Here is a 17,426-nt window from a genome sequence, read left to right as displayed (position 1 = left end):
AGAGAGAAAATGACAAACTCAGGTTTCACAATATTAAAATGGAGGTATTAAATTGGAAGGAGTGGCAGACAAAAGAGAAAAAAAATATGTATCAGGAAATGTAAGATAATATATCCATAAGGATTTATTTTTATCACCTAAGAAGAGAATGACAAGAGAACAAAGTCTTATAGATAGACAGAATCTTCAGGGTATATATATTTAAGGAGTAGGAAGAAAAAAGGGTCAGTAAAGATGACAAAAAAAAACGCTCATCAGGGAGCTTTCTATGTTTTGACCCAAGTCATCAAAAAATGTAAAACAAAGGGGCAAGTACAGATTCCTAAGTCCTTTAAGCTTTTAATGAACCAATTTTGTTATTTTTTTAAAGCTTATCCTTTTTTTCTTTTTATTTATCTGCTACTCTTTAAACTACAAATTGTCTGTCTCCCTCCTTCTCCTTCACTAGTAAAGGCCACCATGTAACAAACAATTTATGTGTGTCTATGTATATATCTATATATGAAAGTATATGAAATCATACATATTTATCACTTCATTCTCTGGGGGGTAGAAAGCATCTTCCTTCATAGTTCCTTTGTGATTGATTTGCATATTTATAACACTCAGGATAACTTAGTCATATACTTATTCTCTGAGCAATATTTCTGTTCCTCTCATTTCATTTCTGTTTTCAGTATTTTGTACAAGTCTTTTCGTGTTTTTCTAAATCAACCTGCTCCTAATTAATTACAGGACAATAGTATTACATCACAATCATATACCAAAAGTTGTTTAGCCATTTCCCCAGATGATGGGCATTTCCTCAATTTCAAGTTCTTTGTTACCACAGAGAGCTGCTCATAAATATTTTAAAACATACAGGGTTTTTTCCTCTTTTTCCCTGATCACTTTGGCAAACAGACCTAATAGTGGTATTGCTGAGTGGAAGGGCATAATCAGGTTTTTTTTTTAAACTCTTTGGGCATAATTCCAGATTGCTTTCCAAAACGACTGAATCAAATCACAGTACCACTAACAATGCAATGGTGTCTCAATTTTTTCACATCTTCAACATTTGTCATTTTCTTCTTCTGTCATTTTAACTGATATGATGAGTATGAGTTGATTATCTCAAAGTTATCTTAATTTGCATTTCTCTAATAATTATTTAAACCTTCATATGCCTACAGTTTTGATTTCTTCATTGAAAAACTGCCTGTTCATATCCTTTGAGCATTTATCAATTGGGGAATTCAACTTAAGTTCTTATAAATTTGCCAAATCTCTTGATGTACTTGTGAAATGAATTCTTTACTCAAAAAACTGTTTTTTTGAAAGTCTCCCTCCACAATTTTCTATTTTCTTTTAATCTTGGCTACGTTGGTTTTATTTGTACAAAAACTTTTTAATCCCAAAAATTTAAATCTTGACATCTGTCAAAACTAGATATTCTATTCCATTGATCTACCTTTCTATTTCTTAACTAGTTCCAGACAGATTTAATAATTTGAAAATTTTTGCCTTATAATATCGTTTATCATCTGATGCTACTTCCTTTACATTTTTCAATTTCTTTGTTATTCTTGACCTTTTCTTCTTCCAAATGAATTATATTATATTTTCTATCTGAATAAATAAATTTTTTGGTAACTTAGTTGGGATGGCATTGAAAAAAGCTCATCTTTTGCTGGAGTTGCTACACAATTTATATTCCTGGAAGAGTACAATCTAGGAAGAATTAATATTACAAGTAAATTACAACACTAGAGAGACACATTAATTGGTATTAAAAAAAATAGAAGGGTAGGATGGAATGGATGGCTTGAAACAGGCAAGGCAGATGCTAATATAATAAGAATGCCCATATGCTGGAACTTCAAGGACCAGAATTCACCATCTCTGAAGTAGTCTATTCCAGTGCACTTCTGGCTAACTCTTAATTGCTAACAAATATTTTCCTGGTATCAAGGTTAAATTGCTTTCTGCCAACTCAACCTCATTCTTCCTTCAGGGCCAAAAGGAACAAGACTAATCCTAGAAGTCCTTCAAACAGTCAAAGGTAACTCTCAGATTCTCTCCAAGTTTTCTCTTCCACAGATTAAACAACCCCAGTTCTTTGCACCAATCTTTACACAACATGAACTCGAGGCCCTTCATCATACTGTTCACCTATCTCGGAACTCTCTCTAGCTTATTAATGTCCTTCTTAAGTTGTGATGCAGGAACAGAACACAATACTCCCATTTAAAAACTGAAGAGAGTAAAACTACTACCTCCCTATTCCTAGAAATTCTGCTCCTCTAGACACAACCCAAGATCTCAGCGGCTGCATCACTTGACTCATATTGAGCGTGTAGTCCACACGGCTAGTAAATGTTTAATGGTGCATTTGAACTCTCATCTTCTTGACTCCAGGCTCAGCTCTCTACTCACAGTACCACCTAGCTGGCCATTTACAATGATATCAGTAATCATGTAGCTATCAAAGAAAGGAAAAGGTTTTATCTTACAATCACTAACTTTCTCACATTTCTGAGAATGAAACAAGAAATCTTCTGAAGACAAGGAGCAAAGAGCTGGGTCTCTACAGACAAAACAAACAGTTCATTTCAGGTATTCTTGAGGGGTTCTACCAATGACTCCCACAGTCCCTTTGGGATACAAATCTACACATATCCATGTGATGAAGGTGAAAGAGAATCACAACATTCAAATACTGAAAGGAGAAGTCTTAAACTAAGAACTAGTCCAGAAAGGGGTGGGAGGGAACCAGCAGCAAGAAGAAATAAGTTACTTTATGCTGATGGATATTTGCAGCAAGAGGAATTATTAAGATAAGACATTATCTAATGAGTTCCAGTATGATCCTTTCTTATGCACCTGAATTATAAAAGAATTTGAAGACTAACATCACTACAAACTGATTGTTAAGGATAATTTAGCACTTCATGTTAATCTGACACTATTGATGCCTCTAAATTATAGCTAATTTCTTCATAAACCCCTAGTCCCATTTTAGAACAAAAGTAACACGGGATTCTTAAAGGTCATAGTAAACAGAAAATGCTTTAATGCTGCAGTCTCCACCCATGACTGTTAATGAGTTCAAAGAGACACTGCCACAGAACTGACCATCTGTTAAAAATATGTTTTTAGCCACAGCAACAATAGCTACTAAGACCCAGAAGCAGCTGCAGCCTTTGCTGGGAAAAGGTATACCTATGCTAAGGAAACCATAGATTTCTGGAATGAAACCCAACTGTTTAGTTTGGGTGAAATCTATGGATAAAGAACATGATGGGCAGGCTCCACTCATTTGATCTGTTCATCGAGGGGAATGGACTATAAACAATTTCTGGGGATGTCTCTTCAAGACTCGAAATCTATGATCCTATTTTTTTTATCAGAAGTAAAAAATGGGTAAAGTACCTGCTCCAGGCTTCTTTTTATTCCAACTTTAAGCTCAGTCCCCAAATTTTGTAATTCCAAGACTCTAAAACTGCCATGTGTCTGTAAGATCTGAACAATATCCTGAACTCTGATCAGTCACCACTATTTTAAAATGGGATTTTATAAAGAGAAGTGAGAATACTGGTACATAGGCCAAGCTCTTCAATAAATATATAAATTTTAAAAGTCCTACTTATTAAGAGCCATCAGGCAAAGGGTTATACTACACATCACAGAATTATGTTCAAGTACTTACTTTCTAGTTCTTCTTTTTCAAATTTGGTATTAATGGTTGAACTGGTTTTTCCAAGATCTACGACTGCTTCTTCATCAGGACCCTAAACACAAAAAGCACATAAAAATCATTTAATCATTTATTCATTCATCTAATGGGAGAGGGGCATGTGCAGGTGAGTATGTCCAGAGAAGGAGTAAGGAGGGGCTGTACCAATGTCCAAGGAACTGGAAATCCTGGGTTACGTAATTAAAATAAGGAAGGGAGTTTTTTAATGGCCAACCAGATGAAAAATGAAGTATCACACACGAGTGACATGTAACTATTTCTTTCACTAAAAGATTCTCCAAAGCTAAGTCAGTAAAGATAAAAACAATCTGGTCCCAGTAAGTTAGAAAAACTTCAGAGACAGGCCTCTGCCAGTTAAAGTCCATGTTGGCTAAGTTCAGTTCCAAGATGCTTGGAGAGTTCCAGAGTTATATTGTCTTATGAAACCACTAAGCCAGAGACCAATTCAATTCTGATCACCATAAATAGAAAAAGTACCCAAACAATCAATATCACACAGCCTTTAAATAGTAAACTAAAAGGAAAGCATTAGGATACAACTATTCACTTTTGCAAAGGAGCTAGATTTTAAGGTAATAGAATATGAAACTGGATATTACCAAATGTTAACTAGGGAGGGAAAGTTAACTCAGATGAAGAGAGAAAGAGAACTAGGAAAGTACAATAAGGTAAGAAAGGTAGGTGGATACCTCAGGAGGGAAACGGAAGAGAACAGAGATACGCTATGAGAGGGCCTGTTCAAGTATTTGTGGGAAATGACTCATCATGACATTACCCTCAATACCAAAAAAGGGTCATTTGACTCTATTTCTTCTCTTTCTATAACCCAAATACCAAAGGGGAGACTAGTTAGCCAAACTAAATACCTGAACAAGAAGAAAAATCACAAAGGTTTCTTTTAGCACATTGGATCAACCTCCACAGCAAATTTATGAAAAGACCCCAAGTCATGAAGAATGAGCAGACATAAACGTTTGATAAACCACTGAAGGGACCTTCTAAACCAATGAGATTGCAGATCCATTTGATGGAATCAAATGCTTGGATCATGAATTATCCCAAGTGATGCTACAATCCTATGGCCACAACTATAAGAATGGGTGAGATTTTTAAATATACCAGTTCTCTTACTCAAATTTGTTTTTTCCCCAACTTCACAGTAAGAAATCACACTGCCATGACTCAATCTAAAGCAATTAACCCAAAAAAAGAATATACATAGAATTTGGAAATAAAAAATGCTTTCTAAGCTCACACAGAAGCTCCTCTAAAATTACAACTGTTATTATAATATAACAAAAGAATTGATTAAATAAAGGACAAGGCTAACCAGAATACTAGTATTCACATAAGGACTATTCACTTCCTTCGAAAACAAAAAGTGTTCCATCAGAATTTAATATATTAAAATCAAGAATAAGATGGGAAGAGATGAGGAGGAACACCATAAGCTATTAAGTTCTTTATTTTTCTTTTTGGCCTCTTAAGTCCTTTCATTCAAAGGTAATGCTAAACTCATCTATGCTGAATTGTGGTTAAAAAGTATTCAAGTTATCAAAAATAAGACTTTGAAGTTAGTACTTAAATATTTGTGAGGATATTGGCAAGAAATTTGTGTTTCCATCACAGTCTCAGTGAGCTGGCCACCTGAAACGATCACATTCAAATGAAAGTTACATTTGCAAATTCACACCGGGGAAAAGGATACATTAAATCCTATCAAAATTAATTAACATGTCTCTATGTTTTATTGATAGGGAACAGCAAAGATAAAAGAATAAGGACTTTAAGAATATAATAAAACAATATATACATTATTAATTATTTTATGTAAATAATCAAATGCAATTATTTAAAAGTTTTACTTTTCTTATGGAAGAAAATTAGAGTTCAAACACCAGGATTATTGGTACTAAAAACTAAGGATTTAAAAATTAGAATTGTTATTTTCTTGTCATTTATACTTAACAAAAAAAGTAAACAGATGTGTGATCAATTAAATCATACTACAGGAAGAAAAAATGTACATACACATGTATGACTGCCTCTTCAAAAAGATCTGAAGGGGATATAGAAGAGTGCAAAATGGATATCTATAGACTACAGTGTATTTTAATTTAAAATATTTTGAATAAAGATGTTCTAGTGATTTCTTGTTTTGAAACATCAATCAAATTTTGTTGTTTCCAATCTGTGATCTCATCAATGGGAGGATTTCCTCCACTGAGATCAGTCCATGCTGTCTCAATCACTGCCACTCTTCCCAGCTTACTCTTTAGGTCTTTCCTTTAGGTCTCTTAACATTATGTAGGAATCAAGAAAACAGATTGTCCATGTTATTACCCACTTCCTATGATTATATTTAGTATCTAATATACATTTAGAGCTAACAGTTCCTTATCTTATCAATCAGAAAACTGAGGCTCCAAGAAATTAAGTGACTGATCCAAATCACAATTAACTTTGGCAGCAGAGGGACATGAAACAGACTCCCCTTTTTTCACTGCATTCTACTGCTTCCCATTACGTTTTAGATGATGTCTCCTAAGACACCACAAGGGCCCAACGCCTCCAACATAATATACTATCAGATGCTCAGTTGGTCTTGTGCACAATCTTCAATTTTGACTTGGGGCACAGGGCAGGACACCCTTCCAACTTTCCATTTATGACACTAGGATTTTTCAAATAGATTATGATATGCTATGGTTGCTAGTCACAAAGCATAATCACAAATATGAATATTTCAAAAATGCATTTTTGTTTCAGGGAAAGGATTGGAGATAAGCTACACAATTTCAGCGAGGCAATTTGGTACTCACTTCTTCCTATGACATCTGATTCTAAGACTGGGTTATTGTACAAGACCAAGATACTGGTAGTAGATCAGCTCCATGTGCTCCCTCTCTATTTGTTTATCAGTCTTCATCTGCTTGGTTTTCCCTGAGTTAGGCAGAACTCTTTAGTAACTGTAGTTTTTATTTAGGAGGCTATTTAAGGACTCACTGTAATCCACATCAGTCAACTGTAAACAATATCTGTGAAGCTTCCCACTATGATTCTAAAATAACACTAAAAATAATTTTATCTTTCTTTAGAAAATACTTCCATTTTTATGACACTCTTTAGTCATCATTATAACCAATTATAATTGTTGTAATCCATTCATACAAGCAACTAGGTGTAAAGAGATGTTCCAGACTTTAGATTCTGCTTGCATGTGCCCCTGCTGGTGGATCAATAGAGAGCACCCACGCAAGGCATAGAGGTTTGGGAAGCCAAGTCACTGGGGCTCTATGATGGCGGACAAGTTTCCTGTTTGGTTGAGGAGTTAAAATGGAGCACTTCCCCACTCTATATCCTTTAGTCCTTTGCTTCTCTGGCTGTTCCTGAGCAAAGTAAGGCATGAGCTTTTCCAATACCTCTAACTCAAAGTGGTTTCTTCTCCAAATCAATTTGACAAATGTTTATTAAGCACTTTGTAAAACAAGAAACTCTGCCACAGAAGAATATGCTTCCAATAGTCCCAGGGCACAATGTCTGGATCTTTCCTTTGCTGCTTTCACTTGCTCTAAATCTCAAGCTCTGACTAGAGAATAATTTCATCTGAAAAGGCTTTGGTGGACTTTATATACAAAAAGACCAGAGTGCCAATAAAACCAAAAAGTGAGTTAACTTAGTCTTGGGCTAAATCAGGAGAAGAGGGTTCTAGAAGAAAGAAGATGCCCCAAGCCACCCCCCTCAGCCTCAGGGTCACCCACATAGAGGAAACCCTAGGAAGGGGAGCTCCTCTCCCCTAGAGGTTGTTACATGAAGACTAGGTCATTGCTCAGTAACAAGAGAGATTAGATGGACCCTGAGGGCCTTTGGTGAGGCTTTTATACATCAAATACTATGTTATTACTATCTCCTTTGGCCTCCAAAGGACCAGAAAAAAAAAAGGAGGGGGGGAAGACAATCTCCACGGTTTGTATCCTCAAAACTTAGGACTATCCTACACAGAGATTTTCATAAATGATAGCTTAAGAGAACAACTCTATAGTTCTATATACTTTTTTACCTTTTTAAAAAAATTTCCCAATTACTTATAAAAAATTTAAGATTCTTTTTTATTTCTGAGTTATAAATTCTTTCCCTCCCTCCTCTTCCTTCAGAAGACAATTTGATATTGATTACATTAATCATTAAATCATTAAAATCATTAAAAAAATTTCCCCATCAGTCATGAACAATGAAAATAAAAATTTTAAAAAGAATTTTAAAAAAACTATATTTCAGTCTACTTTCAAAGTTTATCACTTTCTCTCTGGAGGTAGATAACATTTTCCACCTTGAGTCCTTTGGAACTGTTTTGGATCACTATCTTGTTCAGAGTAGCTAAGTGTTTCAGAGTTGATCATCCTTATAATAATTGCTATTCCTGAATACAATGTTCTGGTTCTGCTCACTTTGCTACCAAGGTTTTTCAGAAATCATTCTGCTCATCATTTCTTAGTGCATAATAGTATTTCACCATAATCATATACTGCAACTTATTAATCATTCCTCAACTGGTAGACATCCCCTCAATTTCCAACTCTTTGCCAGCACAAAAAGAATTTCTATAAGTATTTTTGTACATGTGAGTCTTTTTCTACCCCCTCAAAATTTTTCCATATCTCCTTTCCTGTTCTGTTATGTCAGTCAATCCCAAAGTTGTAAGGTGGTATCTCAGAACTGTTTTCATTTTTTCTAATCAGAAGTAATTTAGAACAGTTTTATGGAAACACTGATAGCTTTGATCTCTTCTTCTGAAGACCATTTTGGCCATTTATCAAATGGGGATTGGCTCTTATTTTTATGAATTTGTCTCAGTTCTCTATTTGAGAACTTGATGTAAAACTCTTTCCTAGTTTTCTGTTTTCCATCTAATTATGGATACCTTAGTTTCATTTGTCCAAAAGTTTTTTTTTTTAATTTTATGTAATCGAAATTATAACCTGTGATATTTTGGTTTTTATATATTTGGTTCCTTTTTTTCTCACAGATCAGAGAGATAAAATATTGCATGCTCCCCTAACAGTTTAAGGTGTCACATCTTTTATGTCCAAATCTAATACCCATTTTGACTTTACCTTGATTTGCATAAGATGTCCTATGCTTGGTTTCTGCCAAATAGTTTTTCAATTTTCCCAGAAATTTTTTTCAAATATTGAATTCTTACCTCAAAAGGTTTGCCCTTTGGGCTTCCTAAAAACTAAGTTATTATGGCAATTTGCTACTATGTATCTAAACAATTTAATTGATCCAAAACCCTATTTTCTTAGCCAGTACAACACTGTTTTGGTGATTACTGGTTCTTAATATAGTATGAAATCTAAAACTTCTAGACTACCTTCCTTCACATTTTTCCCCATTGATTCTCTGGATATTCTTGACCATTTATTCTTCCAGATGAATTTCCAATTTTTTCTGTCTCTATAAAATAATGGTTAAGTAGTCCGAATCAGTAACTGCATATCTCTATTCATAATGAGAAAAAGTGCTTTTTCTATTTGGCTGGTTCTGTAAATTGTAAAATAAAGGTCAGTTACTTAGAGGCAATAAATGAGAACTCTATCCTTTGACCCTAAGATCCCACATTTGGGTTGTTAAAGTGTTTTTAACTTGAGGGGATCCTGTATCTGATTGCTCAGCTTCACTCAGCAACTTAGTCCTACCAAAGGGGGGAACAAAACACTCATAATTTGACTTTAGATTGTTACCAATGTTCTACAATCAGAAATATAACATTTTTTGCAGAATCAACTACCCATTTATTCATACATGAAAAGATTTAGCAAGCAAAATAAGTACATAATACTACTTCAATATCTAAATAAACAAATAGTTAATACTAATGGCTATTTTTAACCTTTGAAAAATTAAAATCCCTTCTTTGAAAAAAATTCTTTGTTCTACAATGCCTTTAAATTATGGACTGACTTGCAGTTTCGGCAGTTTAGCAGCTACTTAGGTATCATACTTATGTTTCCAGAAGAAATTCTTCAGCTGCTAAAAAGAGGATGACACTGTTGCACCATCTGAACCCTTATGCTTAAACTAGGAGGGACTCAGTCCTGTGGTGTGTCGAACAAAGCAGATCAAATTATTTTTTTTTCAAAGGTGGGGGAAGCCAAAAATACTTTCGATGCTGTTATTCCATTCTGCACATGGCATCCCTAAAAGTCCTTTATTTTGGACTTCAGCCTTCTGAAAGGAAGAATAATAAAGCAATACTTCTGGACCAAAAAAATTAATTGCTAAACCCATAAAATGATTGTTGGATGCCACACTAAAAAAGGTCAAGCTGTTGGATATTACATTAATTATAAGTGTCAAACTCAGCTGTTAAGTGACTGCTAACTTCTTCCATGGAGAAGAAAAAAATCCCTTGCAAAGTATAAACTTTCAAATATAGCTGCTTCCTAAGAGAAATAACATCATAATAATATTAGCTACTATAGGATTACCTTTATAAAAGTGAAGTCAAATGCCTTGTCTTTGGATAGTTGGCAATTTTTTTAAGTTCCCCTGATGCTAAGTGAAATATAATCTATGGTGCTGAAAGTCCCAGGTGAACAAGCCGCAAATATCGTTCTCCTTACTTGAATCCCTATAGATCATTTTTGGCAAATTTGTTAAACAGGTGTGAATGAGTTAAGCTGACATACCACCTTCCAAACAGGAACAATGCCAACTTCAGGAATAGGCATGAATACACATTAGGCACAAGGCTATAAATATAAAACTGAATGTTCTAAGGGCAAAAAAGCTTAGCAAAAAATTCCAAAATGGCTTCTTTTCCCACATATTTATTCAAACTAAAGCTATGGTATTTTGTAAACTATCACTAACAAAAGCATCAAGAATATCAACTTTAAAAGTTGTTAATTGCCCAACCTACTATTTTTCTGGGTAACAAAAGACTAAAATAACATTCTCTGGTAAATAATACCTATAGACACAGACCTAAAACTACGTAAAGGCAAAAAAGTGAAAAGATCATATATATGTGATCATGGAATGCCATAAATCTCAATGGCTTTCTAGTGCTTGCTTTATTAAAATTGCCTAAATCATTTAGTATCATTGTCCTTATTATTCTTACCCTATCATGCACTTATTAACTAGATGACATTTCCAGCAGGGACTTAAAATACTGGTCAAGCATTTAGTTAGGAGGAAAGGGAAAAGAGAGTATTAGACTGGGCATTTAAAGATAATTTAAAGATAAAGGCCAATCCCCAAATCTAAAATAACATATTTCAACACTAGCCATAAGCACTACTTCAGAATGGTATAATTATATCTTAGATACTTGAAATAAAAACAGGATAAACAGTTGCTCTCAAAAGCATTCTATACTAAAGTGTCAGAGTATGTTTTTTTATCTTTAGAAAATCTGAGGTTTGTGAATATTTTTTAATATTCTGATAAGTATTTCAATATAATTGGTTTTTCTTGTAATTCTATGTATTTTATTTTGTGTGTTTAAAAAACACTATTCTGAGAAGAAACCTATGATTAAAAAAAGATTAGAATTCCCCTGCTTTGGGAGGCACAATCTTTTAACATTTTCATTAAACTTTTTTAAATTTAATGCATCATGCTCTCAGCATGCCCTTTAATTTCTATTTGTTTTTCTTTTAAACTAAAGGCAAATGCAAAATAAACACACAGAACAATAATATGTAGCTTTTTAGAAATGATTACTAATGTCCTCTGTTGTCTTAACCCAATTCTAGTGATATATCTACAAACAGGAAATAATGAATTTCTAACTGTATACAAAGATACAGTATTTAGAAATAAAGCAGCCTTGCCATAAAGACAAATTCTATTCATATATTCAAATTTATCATTCTATCATTTACTGAGAAAAAACCACATGGAACTCAAATTATAGTAAAAATAAGTATCAAAATACTGATCCAATATCAAAACACTGTCAACTAAAAAATTCTGAAAATCATTCCTGTCACTGTTGATACATCACCTATTTAAAAAAAAACTGAAAAAAACTTGATAATTTTATCAGCTAAACCTCCAGGGTTGAGGCACCAACTTCTGTCCCAAAGAAACCCAAGAGAAAGTACAAAATCAGAGAGTTTGGAAGACTCATTCCTCTTGGATTTCTCAGGTTCCCAAGGTAGAGGAAGATGAGAGGCCCCTACATTATGTATTTCCCCAAGAGAATCATGTATTATGAAAGAACAAACTCCTTCTTAAGAAAATAGTCATATGAGCCAATGTGATTAATAACTGACTGAGTCAAAGCATCTAGGGGGCGCTATAATGCATAGAGCACCAACCCGGGAGTCAGGAGGAATTGAGTTCAAATCTCACCTCAGACACCTAATATTTACTAGTCACGTCACCCCAACTGCCTCTCAAAAAAAAAAAAAAAATAATAATAATTGATCAAGTCTATTAAATAAATGGAAAATTTGATCCTTATCATAAAAAAGAATATAAGGACACACTTTGATCAGCACAGTTAGAAATATATGTTTATCAACTCTGCAAATGAAAGGATTGAGACAGAGACTGAGAACACTAATACACTGGAAAACAAAGCAAAAATCCAAAAGGATCCTGACAGTCTGAAGTAAATAAAATTTTGTGGGACCCTGGGCAAGTTACCTCAGTTTCTTCATATGTAAAATGAACCGAAGAAAGAAATGACCAGCCATTCCAAAATTTCTGCCAAGAAAAAGCCAAATGGGGTCAACAGAAGTCTAAGATACAGCTGAAATATCTGAACAAAAATTTAAATGATATTCAAGAGACACAAAGTCATACACTAGTATACAAAAATAACTTGTCTTCACAAGAATGTGTCTAGGGAGACAAGGAAAAAAGAGTGCTTCCTGACAAAAACCTGGGGTTTTTAATGACCTGCAAACTCAACTAAGTACCAGGGTTAGAACCTCCAAAAATCAAAAATGCCAATGGGATTTTGAGCTGTGTAACAAGGATCATAAACTTTCAGAAAAGGGAAAGTGAAAGCCCACCCCATTGTACTCTGCTATAATTTACTATGGAGAGCTGTGTTCAGTTCTGCACACCACTTATTTAAGAGAGCTATTGTATTTATTAGAGAATGGACAGAAAAGACAACAAGGCTCATTGAAGGAACTAACTACCCTAAAAAAGAGGAGTAAAGGGAGATTCAGGAGACACCTGATCATTTCTTTCAAGTATTTGAAGGGCTGTCATGTGGAGGAAGAATTCAACTTGCTCTGCTGAGATCCAGAGGACAAGACTAGGGGAGTAAGAAGCTGCAAAAAAGTAAATTTAAATTGGATGGATATCAGAAAAAACTTGTTAATAAATACAGAAACCCAAAAGTTGAATGAGCTGCCTCAGAGAGTAGCAGGTTCCCTTCTCTAAAGATCTTCAGGAAAACGGTGAATGATCATATGAGTTGAGTGTTATCGGGATTCCTTCCATGGATGGGCATCCTCTCTAATTTCCAAATAGGTAAGGATAGAACTCAACAGATTCCCTTCACTCCCTTAAATAACCACTTCTGTTATATGAGAAAGTTTCTCGATTGAATCCATCAGAACCAAACCCCTCCTTGAACTAATGTTTATTTGTCACAGCATAAATAATTTGTATATAAATGTGGAATAATCTCAGAATGCTCCACAGAGGAGAGCCAAGAACAAACTCCCCAACCCTACCCCAGCAGCTCACAGAAGGGAAAAGAGATGGTAAAACTGACATACTGAAGAAGGACATGAACTCTAGAAGAACCTCAGAGAAGGCTGATACCAACAGTGCATTCACCTACCTAAAAACTGAAGAAATGACAAGAAAAAAATCTGTTGTTTCCTCAACTTTCCTTTCCAGCAACTTTATCTACAGACAATATAAAAATGTGCTGTATTATTACCCAAACAATTCCAGTAAATCTGAAAACCACAAAAAATTAGAGGTGGAAAGAAATATAAATTTAGGCATAGAGTACAACCTCTGCTGAAACCTTAGGATTTTTCCTAACTGGAATTATTTTGTCTGAACTCCTAACTTTCTGTTTAAAATCAATTCCCTAAAGTTAAAGAAAAAAATAAGGTGAATTTCAAGGGCCATTACAATACCTATAGAGTTAAAATGAGCCTAATTATTTTTACAGTTATATACAGTTCTCTTCTTAAGAATACATCTAAGGAAAGCATGATATTTTGGGGAGGAAAAAAAGGATTAGAGTCAGCTCATGACTTCCAAATGCTAGATAAGGAGTTCAGATTTCACTCTACAAAGGAAAAGAGAACTATAAAAAGTTGTAGGTAAGGAAATTAATATGAGCAGTACTGATTAGAATGATTTTTTAGTTAGATTAATCTGGTAGCAGTGGATAAGACAAGTCTATGTTTATTAATTCGTTAAATGCTAGGTACTGCTAAGAACTGAGGATACAAAAAAGACCAAAAAATACCCACAAAAGTCTGTCCCCTCTGCCCCCTCCCAAAAAAGCAGTCTCTTCTCCTGAAGAGTTCTCAATCTAATAGAGAAGATACAAAAACAGTTATGCACTAATAAATTAGAGATATTTAAGAGAAGGAAGCAAGGCATAGGGGATAAGGAGGATTAGCAAATGCTTCTTGTCGGGTATGGGATTTTTAACTGGAACTTGAGAAGGTCCAAGAGGCCAGGACACAGGCATGGAAAACACCCAGTGACAACGCATGTGGGAGGAATGCTAGGAAGCCAGGGTCACTGAGCCACAGAGACCGACGAGGAAGATAGAAGGAGCCTGGAAAGACAGGAAGGGACCAGCTGGGAAGGCTCTGTGTTTGATCCTAGAAGTGATAACAAGCCTCATCCCTCACCCGCCCACCCCAATGCAAACCTGAAACTATGCTATACCTTAGAGTCCTTCCAAAGACCATGGCAAAGACTGTGTTGTATCACTAATAAGGAGAGAAATTCAAATTAAAACAACTTTGAGAACTCAATCAATTGCTGGCAAATTCACAAAAACAACAAAAGTCAATAGCCAATGCCAGAAGCTCTATAGAAAATCAAGAATACTGATAATATTGTTGATGGTATAAATTGGTCCAACAAATTCTGGAAGTCAAGTTGGAATTATGAGTGACCAAACTTGAGATTTTTTACTACTACTAGATATATGCCTCCAAGGAGATCAAACACAGACAAGGCCCTATAGATACAAAACATTCATAGCAGTACTTTTTTGTGGTAACAAAAAAGAAAAAAGGAAAAAAATAGAATTTCCTTCAATTTGCATTATCACTTATATTCAATGTGATATCAATCTAGTGTTAAATATTTCTTCTGATCTCTCAAAGGGAACTATGAGGCACAGAGGTAAAAATACTAGACTTGAGATCAGGAAGACTTGAATTTTAATTTTGCCTCAAATACTTCCTTAAGCGGTATAATCTTGGACAAGTAATATAACCTGTTTCCTGATCTGTAAAATAAGAATGATAACAGCACCTCTCAGCATAACTGGGAGGGTCCGATGAGATAACACAGAAAGCATTTCTGTGTAAGTGCCTGTACCTTAACTACAGAATACTAACTGCAATTATCAATCTCCCATCTATTTCAGGACTTTTTGGTTTATCCTTTCAAAATTTGTCCAAATATTTTAGATGAAAAATAACCACTTTCTTATTCTCCCCAATATCTACCAAAAATATTTCTATCATGGGATTTCTTATTTGAGAGGAGTCCTATATATTTCTTTGTAAATTAAAAAAAATATTATTTTACTTATTTAAAAGTCATCCCTAGAATTCAATGCAGTTAAAATGCAATGTTTTTTCGATAGGCTACTGATTTTTACTGTATTAATTACCAAGTTTACATGATAAAACTTTTAGCTCTTTGAATTAGCCAAGCAAGTGCCTTAAGAAACAAGGCCTCCCACTAAGAGAAGCATTAGGTACAGGCAAAAAGATCATTTGTTGGGTACATTGTAGTGCAATGTGCCAAATAAAATCAGATCCCTGGTGACTTAGAAAACCATAAACTAATGTTATTTATTTTGTATTTTTATTTATTCTGTAAAGCATTTTCCCAGTAACATTTTAATCTGGTTCACAGTGACACTATGCACATATAGGCACAAGGAGAAAGTTTTGTCAAGAAGGCATAATAGTTCTATCCTCTGAAATAATGCAGTATCTACTTAAAGAATTTAATTATTCCTATTACTGGACTCAATTTAGCCTTTGTCAGGAATAAAAAGGAAATTACAAAACTTAAGTTATTGAAAAAAATTCCACTTTTTATTGGAATATAGATTAATTATGGTGATTCAATCTCATACATAAGCAGAAAATCACTGTAAAGAATTACTCTTTCAAAATAAATTCGCACCCATCATATTGGACAAATTTAAAGTCATACCTATGTTTCTCCTTCTTAATTGGTAAACATAATAGCTTTGAAAAATCGGTTTTAAAGATCATCTTTGACTCAAACCTTCTCTACCATATTAGATCAGTGTCAATTCTTGTTCCTTTCCCTACTCCCAGAACTATTAAAAAAAAACCAACTATGCTGTACTTGTATGTACACTATCCTCCTTCAGGTTCTCATTATCTCTGCTCTAAATTCCAGCTTCTTAAATTGAAGTTTGTAACTCCTAAATCTGGTATTTAAAAGTTCTCTAGAATCAGCTCCACCTAGATATCTATCCCTTTCCCTCTTATTTCACTTATACTTGAATCAAAGGGGCCAACTCATAATATCAACTGTTTGCTTTTCAAATATGCATATGCTTTAGAATATATGATACTTGAAGAAAGGAAATCATATAAATCCCACACCTATCTTTATGCTTTACTACACAGTAGATATATAATATCTGTCAAAATTAAAATTTGAAGAAGGCAAATCTCATCTCAAAAATAGAAAACCTTTCTGAACATTAGAGCTGGCAAAAAATTCACCACCACAGGACTTTAAGCTGAAGTTACATAACCAGCTGATGATACTCTAGGAGAATCATGTTGCAGGTAAGGACCAAAGCAGATGCCTGACACACAAGATCCCATCCAGTTTTCGTGAAACTTAACAATTCAACAGGCACTTACTATGTGCCTACTATGAGTAAAGCCCTAAGCTAGAAACTGAGGAAAATACAAGAAACTGATGTCACCAAAATGTGGAAGAGTATGATTAAGGACTTTGTCCAGAAGTTATTCCGATGATGACTTAGCAACATAACTTGAGCCTCCACTTTCACTTCCAGGAAACTAACAAGAGCCCAAAATCTAGTGATGTCATTCTTCCAACAGAAATCTTCCACAGCTTCCTTTCATCCTTTCCCTTAAAGGATAAATATAAATCCCTCACCCTCAACTGTGAAGGCCTCCCCAAGGAGAGACCCACCCTGCCTGCCTCCCTTTTCCTTAACGTGCTGCTTCACTCCCCACTGGCTCACTCTCCTTGAGTGCAGGATTTCATCTCCCTCAATCTATACCTTTTGGGCAAAGGGCTCAATATGTTTGTAATGTTACCTCTCCTTACTCCCCCCTTACAAAATCCTCAGCCTCCCTCACGTGTCATTTCTGGCATGGAGCAGGCACTTAATATTTACTGATTTCCTGTACAAGACTTTTTTTGATACCTGTTTCCCCTAATTGTTAAGAGCCTTCCTTGAAATTACTTTGATTTGTTATAT

General features: G+C 34.6%; 1 protein-coding gene across 3 annotated transcripts in view; it reads right to left on the bottom strand.

Annotated features, from left to right (window-relative positions):
- The window catches only part of SLC4A7 (solute carrier family 4 member 7), a 116,149-nt gene that overhangs the window by 71,030 nt on the left and 27,693 nt on the right, over positions 1-17,426 (bottom strand). For all 3 annotated transcript variants that reach the window (XM_051963285.1, XM_051963286.1, XM_051963287.1), the window contains exon 2: positions 3,689-3,770. In XM_051963285.1, the coding sequence (XP_051819245.1) occupies positions 3,689-3,770 (82 nt within the window). The remainder of the gene's footprint in view (positions 1-3,688; positions 3,771-17,426) is intronic.

Source organism: Antechinus flavipes, chromosome 5 (assembly GCF_016432865.1).
Source record: "Antechinus flavipes isolate AdamAnt ecotype Samford, QLD, Australia chromosome 5, AdamAnt_v2, whole genome shotgun sequence".
NCBI lineage: Eukaryota > Metazoa > Chordata > Mammalia > Dasyuromorphia > Dasyuridae > Antechinus > Antechinus flavipes.
This window is presented reverse-complemented; position numbering and strand designations above follow the sequence as displayed.